Below are 11,148 nucleotides of genomic sequence, written 5' to 3'. Positions count from 1 at the left end.
TTGATTTATAAAGGTTTTCAAAATAGTAGACTAAACTCGCATTTTACCCCCTATGTTCCTTTTTTAGCATGTCCGCAATTTTGGTTTGGGTGCACGGTCATAAAACCTATTTTTTAACTAAATACTCCATTGATAATTGTGGCCAAGTTTGGTTAAATTGAGTCCAGTAGTTTAAGGGCAGATTCTTGTAAAAGTTAAGGGACAATAACAGACGATGAATGCCAAGTGATGAGAAAAGCTCACTTGGTCTTCTGTTTTAAAAATGATATGTTATTGCTGGAAACATTCCTGTTTTAATGATTCATCAGAAGAAAGGGCTATAAGGCTGCTTATTGGCCTACATTCAGTTTGAATAAAGCATCAAGACTCCATTGATTTCTTCCATTTTCCTGGCACAGTGTGCTTGAAGCAAGGATTTAACATTCTCATTTCTCTTATTGTCATCTTTACCTTTGTTCCTTTTTAAAATGATCTTGTTTGTTGTGGTATATAATCTATTGTTTATGAAGTAAGTGTTTTAACTACATATGCCATCTTTGGATCAAAGTTATGTACACTTTTGTTAACAATCATTTGGGAAAAATAAAAGTAAAATTTGTTTTATATTGAGTTGTTCTCTAATCATCTCCTGGAAACCAAACTTGCGATGACAGACAGACAGACAGAAGGGATCTTTAATACCTCAGACTCTTTAGAGCAGGGGTATACAAATAAATAACACTTTTTAGACTAATTTCATACTTTAATATAAAAATAAATACAAATCAAAATGATTCAACAGCAGCATGTATAACTTTACCATAAACAAGATATAAGATATTTTATTGAGCCAATTATGGTGCCCATTGCTGATCATAGTAATCATTTATAACAAAACAAAATAAATACAATAAACAAAATCAAAAACTTTGATTATCAATTAGTTATTAACTATTAATGAAAATGACAAAATAATGACAAAAAGAAACAAAACATAAAAATTTAAGAAAACATGAAATTAAGTTTACACATATCAATTTGTCTGGGTGTAATTAACAGTTTTTTTCTATGACATCATATTTTGAAGGACCATGCCTAAGTGCCCCTTATTGGTGGTATTGTTAATAAAGATATTTGTATAAAACTAGTAATTCCATATTGGTAAAACTTTAGTTTTTTTTTCTATATGAATGGGATTTTGAATAAATATGCAGATTCACCTGCCTAAAAAGTATATTCATCACGCAAAACATCATGTGCTTTTACGAGTATAATTTTTGTAAAAAAACGTTTCATGAACAATTGGTTTTGGTAAATAATTTTTATGACATACATGTACATTTCTCTCGGAATATGGAATAAAACGATTAATGTCTTTTGTTTCGGTAATATGTGGTTTAATTGACTTTTGAAAAACTGATATTCACTTTGGCTGGTGGCCTCAGTGAATATTAGTTTTTCAAAAGTCAATAAAACCACACATTTACCTCATATAAGACAATAATTGAATAATATCACTGGCATTAGAATTTTCTCTAGATCATTAAATTCTTGCAACTGAATTCTTCCTTCTCAATATCTTGTTATATTTGTGATAAAATTTAGCAGAACTTTGCCATTTTGTCATTTCAGTTCTATATCATTGTAATGAGATTTTTTTAGCACTGTGCACAAAATTATTTCAATCATTGAAATCTGCTCTGATACTTTTGCTAGTTTAATATGTCATGAAATAAAATGTGTTTCTTGAGGAATGTAATAAATAAAATAAAATTTGAATAACTGCATTTACTGAAATCCCAGAAATTCATTGATACGTCTGTTGAAATGTTCCCATTTATTTTCACCATTCATTCTACTATGTGATATACCTTCTCTAGAGGATCTATGACTAGAATTATAAGAAGAAAAAGTGTCCTCATCTCCAATTCTGAAATATGACACAATATAACCACGGCACATTGGACATTTATCTAACTGTTGTAAACAAGTATCACAAACACATGCATGACGGCATGGCAGGATGGCTATTGTAACATCTTTGGTTTGACACACTACACATTCTGCTGTGTGTATCTGTACATTGTTTTCATTAGATTCTGTATGAGGATGGTCTTCACGCTGAGGCCGTCTATGTAAATCACTGTTTTCCACTACACTGGTATGTTGTGCTAACTTGTCATTACTAGTGGATGTATGTGAATCCACATTGTCATCATTATTAATGGAGTTATCTCCTCCTGGGGATACTTCACTTTGTTGTAACTGTGAAACAAACAGAGGCTGAAAATTGAAAAAAGTCAATGAAATTAGAAAGGGTCACACCGTATTTGAAAAATATAAACTGTCTAACATGATAATTTAATGAAGTCTAGAAAAGATGACTGAAAAGATCCTATCATTAACTCACTCCTAAAAAACTTCAGTAAAACTTAATGAAAGGGGCATTACACAAATAAAGTTTCAAAGTCAGGAGCCTGTTACTCAGTGGTTATTGTTTGTTGCTATATGTCATATTTGTTTTCTGTTCATTATTTTGTACTGAATTAAGATGATTGTTTTCTAGTTTGAATTGTTTTACATTTTTCATTTCAGGGCCTTTTAAGGGCATACGATACAGTTACAGGGGAGGTAATGCCATTGCCAACGTTATTTTCGCGATGTTAAACTGTGAGATATCGGGAAAAGATGCATTTTTCGACTGATTATTATCATTCAAATTGATTTAACTACATCTGTAACAAAATATTTAATTCTATATTATGTCTTTGATATAATTTAAAAATTTGTCTAAAGAAAACACTAAAAATAGTTTTTAGTACAATAATATATTTTCTATGTTATACAAAATAAGTAAGAATACATGAACCAACGTGTCAAAAGAGAGAAAAATGGTTGATAAAAACACAGCCGGAACATCAAGAAAGATGACAGACAAAGAAGTTATGAGAACTTTATCGACCTTATCATATATTTCTAAAAGTTTTCCTGACCTATTTGTATATTTTCTTCAAGCTTGAAAAGGTGACCTATTCCACGGCATGGCCATCACCTTGTATATTGGAAGTTGTGCCCTCATGAATAAAATAAGAAACCTTGGTGAAAAAAGACTCACCTGTAATGTTGTCACCTGGTCGTCTGTTGTTTTAAGATATTGGTACATTATGTGTGTATCACTGTTACATACGGTATCTTGTACATGTATCACAGAAAATACTGCAACCTGAAAAATATAAAATCAATCAATTTTAATTAAATATTACAATAAACATTTTGTAATTGTTTGGCAATTTTTTTTTATAAATGCCATTTAAGGTGGTACCTAACACTACAAGGAGATAACTCTGTAAAATCATCTACACGTTTTAATCACGTTGTATTGTTAAGGAAATATTAAGCTTCTCAATGATCAAAGTAAGTGTTTGTCAAACTACTATGTTTCAAATCAAATTTTTCCGAGAAAGTGATTGGTTCAAGTTTTTTGAATTTTTTATATTTTTTTCAAAGGGTCAAAGTAAATATTTTGTCAAAATTTTATGAAAATTAAACGAGCCAAATTAATTTTAGTCGAGGTGTTGGGTACCACCTTAAGTCTTGTCTACAAATATATTTAGTAACTTAAGAATGTACTTTGGTGAGTTTAGGTGAAAATTATTAAATTAAGAAGTTGAAATTGATACTATGAGCCAGTAGAGCATTTGTTAAGGATAAAAATAAACTAAAAATATTGACAGGCCATGGACCTCCTTTTCGAGATATTGGAGATTTAAAATATGACCGGAAAAGGCTGACTCGGACTTTTACCTTATATTTTCATTGGTATTTTTGGGTCACAAAACAAAAGAAAGAAAATCAAGAATCTTCTAAAATTTTGGGAAATGACCTTTCATGAGCTATTAAGTCTTACATGAAAAAATAAATGGGTGTTATGGGGCAAAATATTTGACCTTGTATTTTATGGAAAAACACTCAGGAGTCCGAATATTTGACATGAATTCCAAAACCTTACCTAAGTACATCCTTAAATCAGCTGAACTCACAATTTCATACGGTATCCCTATTTTATACCCTTTGTTAGGGTAGACCCTAGGTGTGGATCCAGAAATTTTCATAAGATAGGGCCTGCTCCAGTCATTCTTCATTGATTCCCTATATAAGCAACCAAATTTTTCCCACAAGAGGATGGGCCGGGCCCCCTCTCAATCTGCCTCTGGACCCCAACATAGTTAAGGTCGTCTGATCAAACAAAAGGTCCACCATGCCATATTTCTGAACAATTTAGTGAAATCACTGATATAGGAGAAATTTCGAATACAAAATGCAGATGGAAAAACACATAAATAAATTTACAGATCCAGAACAGGCATGGTTGAAAAATGAACAGATGGATAGAAGAGAAATGGACTTTATTAACTTTAATCATAATCATGATTCATGAAGCATAGTATAATATGATCACCTACAATTTGAGGATATTGACTGCTGGTTAAATCTGATATATTTTCTATGACTGTAATAACTATTGCTGGGTATCTGCTTCTTGGTCTAGATCCCAATAAATCTCCTGTCACTTCTGGTGGTTTTTTAATGAGTTGTTTATGTTGTCCTGGACTTAATCTGGAATTTAACAAAAATAGAACAAAATATATAATACAATATTTATTATTTTCCTGAAAATAAATACAAAAATTACTATGTGTATACCTTTGTCTTCTCTACAAAACATTCTAATATGACGTGCTTCTTTAGCTTTGTAAACAACACTGTGATAAAATTCTCGATAAAATATACTTAGCGCAGACTCAGAGATATACATAATAATGGCTGTTACAATATACTTCCCACGTAAATCTACAGGTATTGGAACCTATTTGCAGACCCTTTGCCGATTTTATTGTTTTAAAAAGTGCAATTAAAATAAGACAAAATAACTTTTATTCTTATTCGAATGCATAATAAAAAAAAGTAATGCACAAGAGCTCGGAGAAATCAACATAATAAAAATAAAATAAAATTCCGCGAAAGTCTATTAATCTTTTTGGCGCATTTAAGTCATTTCAAAACATGACGTCATACAAATGAAACAGCTAAAGTTGAAAGTTTTCTGTTACGTGAAGCATCGGAATTCGTATGATATTGTATTAAAATTGATTTTTGAGGTAGGTTTTGTTTTATTTTCTATTCTATGGCATTATTCGCATATTTACTCATTTCAGCAAGTCAACATGGCGTCTCCTTAGTTACAAAATGTCAACTATGGATTTGACGGAAGCTTACGAAAAAAACATGTAAATTAAAAATGGCAAATGTTGGGTTTGAGAATTTAAAGAATTAAAAAGTTTTATTCTAGCAGTTATTCACGAAAAAACCTAAACAAGCTACATATTTATAAAGATATTTGTGCTTTATCTAACCGGGAGTAAAAAAGAACAGCCACACACACAGCATACCCACCCTCGCTTCAGTTTTTTAATGACCGTGTTTGTCCTATTAGAATCGAAATAATTCATGGAAGCCATAGATTGTTGGAAATTTACACATGGCCTGGGCCGTGATATTCGTTAATTTTATCCTTCGCTAACACTCAGGATAAAATTCGAATATCACGGCCCAGGCCATGTGTAAATTTCCAACAATCTATGGCTTCCATGAATTAGTTCTTAAATAGAATCCAATCAACATATTAATATTCTACAGAGGGTCTTCACATTAAGAAAGAAACAGCAAATTTGTTGCATTAAAATTAAGTCCAGTTATGCATAGGCCTATTTGAAATTGTATCATTGCATAAGTGATAAGGGTCTTATAAATCATTGGGGGTGTTTTGCTTGAATTGTTTAAAACACCTCTTAGTAAAAGCTTGTCAATTCTAAACCTATAAAAACTGTTACCCAAGAACAAAAGTTTTACATTATAAATGAAGTAGAGTAGTACAAGCATTTCCCTTACAATAAAATGTGTTTATCTAAAATACTTGCTGTTTCCCTGTTTCTATAAACAATGTAGACTCTTTCAACCACTCTCCTGCTTTCAAGTTTTCCAGTAAGTCTAACCAAGGCTTTTGAATTTCTTTGAAAAATTCTGTGATGACAGCTCCCCAATAAATGTATAGCAAACAACTTTTCTTTAAAGACAAATCTGAGAAATATAAACCAAGTAAATTTTTTGTTGGTTAGGTTTAAGGGAAGATAACTCAATTTCTTTTTTGTGATCCTAGAGTTGTTGTATTGCAGATAATATATTTCAAAAAGTGTGCAAAATATTTTAATATTTTGAGACAAGCCCTGAAACTAGATAATAGAAGACATGACTTCAAATTCACTTGTGAAAAGGCTTTTTGTTTGTATGCAGATTTATCCAGCTATGTTTGTTTGTAATTATACTGTCCTCCTTGATTGACAATAACATTATTGTATTGTTTTAGAGTACAAAGACAAATATGAAACCTGGGAACCATCTTTAATCAAAATAAACTGGAGGCTCTCAAGAGCCTGTATCGATCACCTGACTCTACTTGGGTTTTTGAAATCATATAAAAACAGATAAAATTTGACTACAAAGTAACAACACTTGGCCAGCACCTCATAAGGAAAGGACTAGTCATGCTATGTTTGATTTCATTCAATTCATTGGTTCTCTAGAAGAAGACTTTTCTATGCATTTCCCATAGGGTCCTATGTTAAACTAAGCCCCCCGCTGGCAGCCATCTTGGATGATGGAGCGGAGACAAAGTAACAACACTTGGTCAGCATCGCATAAGGAACATTCATGCTATATTTGATTTCATTCCATTCAGTGGTTCTCTAAAAGATGTCATTTGTATGCATTTCCCATAGGGTCCTATGTTAAACTAAGTCCCCCCGCTGGCGGCCATCTTGGATGATGGATTGGCTACAAAGTAACAACACTTGGTCAGCACCTCATAAGGAACATTTATGCCATGTTTGGTTTCATTCCATTCAGTGGTTCTCTAAAAAAAGTCATTTGTATGAATTTCCCATAGGGTCCTATGTTAAACTAAGTCCCCCGCTGGCGGCCATCTTGGATGATGGATCGGCTACAAAGTAACAACACTTGGTTAGCACCTCATAAGGAACATTCATGCCATGTTTGGTTTCGTTCCATTCAGTGGTTCTCTAGAAGAAGTCATTTGTATGCATTTCCCATAGGGTCCTATGCTAAACTAAGTCCCCCGCTGGCGGCCATCTTGGATGATGGATCGGCTACAAAGTAACAACACTTGGTCAGCATCTCATAAGGAACATTCATGCCATGTTTGGTTTCATTCCATTCAGTGGTTCTCTAGATGAAGTCTTTTGTATGCATTTCCCATAGGGTCCTATATTAAACTAAGTCCCCCGCTGGCGGTCATCTTGGATGATGGATCGGCTACAAAGTAACAACACTTGGTCAGCACATCATAAGGAACATTCATGCCATGTTTAGTTTCATTCCATTCAGTGGTTCTCTGGAAGAAGTTCAAAATGTAAAAAGTTAACGTCGACGGATGACAACGACGGACGACAGACGACGGACGCCAAGTGATGAGAAAAGCTCACTTGGCCCTTCAGGCCAGGTGAGCTAAAAATGGAATATTTTTTAATATTCAAACTGAAGAAATTGGGGAATTTCACAGTAAAGGTTAAAAGAAACTTGCAAAACGTAACATTTAATAGTCTACAGGTGTATGTATACCTAAGTGTTTCAAATCAGGTGATAACACAATGCTGAATGGATTCTGTAATTTGTAGCCTGGTTGCTCCATTTTTTCTTCAAATCTAGTCACTGCACCAAAATTGCGAAAAATATTTTCATCGTTTAATCTGCAAATATATTAAAGAAGTGAGTATACATTGTATTTTTACCCAAATATATAGTTACACTCTAAATATACTATTTCAATTCAAAATTAAAACATGCATTTAATTGAGATGGAGAATAACTTCAGGAAAAGATGATTTTTTGCATTAAACCTGCAAAATGTAGTATTGTAAGGTTAACACATTGTGTTAACATTTCTAGATGTTTCTGCACTTTGAACAAACAAAGCAGTTTTAAAGCCCACAAATAAATTTGTTAGTTATCTCTATTTTCCATTGTCATGAACATGCATGAAATGTTTGCCACTGGATGTTAAGCAAACAAAATACAAATCAATCTCTATTTTCATTGGCAACATCAATGATATTTTAGCATTATCACTCTAATCTAAGTCAAATGTTAGTATATTCTTTCTTTTCAAGAATTTGTTACTGAAATCCTGTTATTGGCAGACTATGTTTAAGTGTTAAATTTAATCACATCTTGACTGCACATATTTTGAGCTTAAGATATTGAATAAGACACTTCACTATTGTTGAACATTGTACCAAAATTTCCTTTTATTTTATTTGTTTGACATTAACTTAAGCATCGACAAATCAAATATCAAATTTCAAAAACCAGCCTATTCCAGCTGATTGGGAAATTAAGGGAGGGTTAAGATCGCACAAAAACATGTTTAAAAAAACACATTTTTGGGCCTGTCCCAAGTCAGGAGCCTCTAGCCTTTAATTGTCTTGTACAATTTTTTATTTTAGTTTATTTAAATATTTAGGAGTTTAGTATTACATCTATTACCACTGAACTAGCGCACATTTTTGTTTAGGGGCCAGCTAAAGCATGCCTCCAGGTGCAGGATTTTTTTCGCTACATGTTGAAGATTGTTTACTGTTCTTTGGTCAGATTGTTGCCTCTTTGACACTGACACATTCCCCTTTTCCATTCTCAATTTTGAAACAATTAATGTATTTACACTAATTATTAAGCTGAGTTTTGTCTCCAAATGATCTTAGAAGTGGCCCAAATAACCTTCTGACATCAATCTTTAGTTGTTATTTCAAACTTTTTAAAATGTTTATGGCAAATTTTTCAGAAACTATGATTTTACATAATGGTGGTTAAATTTGCATACAAGTGTAAATACGTCTATAGATAAGAAACTGGAACCACCTAGATGACACAATTGTGTGGGTAACAAGTGTAGTGAAAGTAGATGAGTGTGTTGTGTATTGATTGTGTTTATGCAACACCTAGCTATTAATACACCTTATCGCTATTTGTCCACCATTACATTACACACAGGTTCCCTTACAATGTGAAATTGGCATATGAACAGCACAATGGAAAAGTGAATGTTGTATGACTTCAATAGTTCAAGCGGGACAGATTCTCGGGATCAGCCGGGAATAGCGATAAGGTGTATTGCTATATAAGTAACTTCATAATACACCTTCTCGCTATACCCATTTGACCCATGAATCTGTCCCGCTTGAACTAATTACTATTGACGTCATACAACAATCACTTTTCCATTGTGGCGTCAGATATTTAACAGTACACTATTTAATATTATGATGTCAAAATTTTACAGGAACCTGAGTGATATCTAGTAATGGTGGACAAATAGGGATAAGGTGTATACATACAGATATTTATACAATATTTAAGTACAAAGGAGAAACTACATTAGTGATTATATGGGGACGAAGTCCCCAATAACAGTAGAAAAATCAATAATGATAAAAAAAAAAAAAAAAATCGGGAAAATTTTTCCGCAATTTTCATTGTACTAATGAACTCAAAATTGTTCAATTTTTTTGATGTCATGTTTTGAATTCCTGCATCTGCGCAGAAATCTACAATGTACTTCCTTTTTAGGTCTTAAATTGTTTGTATGAAACTTTGAGTAAAATATATATTTATCAGTCTAGTATAAAATAGGAAGGAACGCAATACCAATTTCATTTTTAATAATTCCTTGATATGAAAAAACATTCCCTGATGATAGCGTTTCTTTGTTTACATTGCATATGACGTCATAACTTAAATAACTTCACAACTAAAATCCCTAACAACAGAACCAAAATCGGAAACGTTAGGTATTTCCTTTTCTTTTTTTTAACAAATATTTAAATTACAAAAAAGATAATTCATACAGACTTCGTCCCCATTAACAGGTAATGCCTGCCTCATATTAAGTTTACAAGAAAAGATAATTACTGAGATTACCCCATCATCAATACAAAGATTGAAAATTGAATTTACAGATACCCATTTTATGTCATATATACAGTGTAATCACAGGCACTTGTTTCCATCCATAGGAAGGTTGACTTTTCTTTATGGATAATCGATATAAACAAGTGCACGTGAGTGCAGTCATGATATTTCTTTTAACATAAGATTTTGTTATGTACGGATTTATTTCAATATTATTGGATACCTTAAAATCACAAAAACGATCAGAATGAAAATTAAAACGGTTCCCAAAATTGGAATATAGTTTGTGCAATTCGCAAATGAGAGTAAATTTGGGATTTCGTCTGTCATGTTTAGTTTTCTGCATCTCCACAATGAAGAGTTCCATCTCGTTTAGCTACAAACCCAAATATTTCTATTATCAAAACACCACAAGTACGAACGTTTTATATCTATCAATTATTAAAGGCAAGCACGTACGTGGTGTTCTTGCTCATAATCGCTCGATTTTAAAGTCATAGCATTTTCAAAACCTTAGCATTCAATTCTTACTTAGAACAAAATGAAAAAAAAGATCATCTTTTGAATGACCTTAATTCATAAATTAAATCCGAAATTTTAAACACAAAAACAGAAAAAGACAACTGATCATTCCACATGGAATCAATAATATGTATACGTCTTTTATTTACATATCTGAAATTGGCATATGAACAGCAAAGGTACTTATGGACAGAACAATTTTGCCCCTCCCCTTTTTTCTTCAGAATCCACTATTTTTTGTTTTCTATTGATTTCAATTATTTTCGCGTTTTTCTTTATCACTAGAACATAAATATACTACAATTAACTTGTATTTATTGTTTACTATCAATTCCAAGTTTTATATATATATCCTCAGTGACCACTGTGGATATTTAACTTGGAATTGATACCTGCTAAGACTACATGATGACATTCAACCAGTACATGAAAGACTAGGATATTCAAGAAGTACCTGTTATGACTATAGGACATTCAACAAGTACCTGTTATGACTATAGGACATTCAACTAGAACCTGCTTTAAATATAGGACATTCAACAAGTACCTGCTCTGAATATTGGAAATTAATCACGTTCCTGCTTTAATCACGAAAGGACAAGTACC

At 32.3% G+C, this 11,148-nt stretch overlaps 1 protein-coding gene across 3 annotated transcripts; it reads right to left on the bottom strand.

The window, feature by feature from the left end:
* Window positions 1–721: 721 nt before the first annotated feature.
* LOC143068167 (cell growth regulator with RING finger domain protein 1-like) lies at window positions 722–10,398 on the bottom strand. Of its 3 annotated transcripts, none has more exons than XM_076242009.1 (6): window positions 10,244–10,398; window positions 7,675–7,802; window positions 5,958–6,117; window positions 4,443–4,596; window positions 3,095–3,202; window positions 722–2,262 (listed from the first exon to the last, which is right to left on the bottom strand). In XM_076242009.1, the coding sequence occupies exons 1-6, from the start codon at window positions 10,348–10,350 to the stop codon at window positions 1,768–1,770; spliced, it is 1,152 nt and encodes a 383-aa protein (XP_076098124.1). In that variant the 5' UTR covers window positions 10,351–10,398; the 3' UTR covers window positions 722–1,767. The 3 variants fall into 3 exon arrangements, with proteins under 3 accessions (XP_076098124.1, XP_076098125.1, XP_076098126.1); XM_076242010.1 differs by lacking the exon at window positions 10,244–10,398 and adding an exon at window positions 10,092–10,218; XM_076242011.1 differs by lacking the exon at window positions 10,244–10,398 and adding an exon at window positions 10,021–10,128.
* Window positions 10,399–11,148: the final 750 nt, after the last annotated feature.

This window comes from Mytilus galloprovincialis, chromosome 3 (genome assembly GCF_965363235.1).
Source record: "Mytilus galloprovincialis chromosome 3, xbMytGall1.hap1.1, whole genome shotgun sequence".
In the NCBI taxonomy this organism is placed as follows: Eukaryota; Metazoa; Mollusca; class Bivalvia; order Mytilida; family Mytilidae; genus Mytilus; species Mytilus galloprovincialis.
The sequence above is the reverse complement of the archived record's forward strand: the minus strand, read 5'-3'. Positions and strand labels throughout refer to the sequence as shown.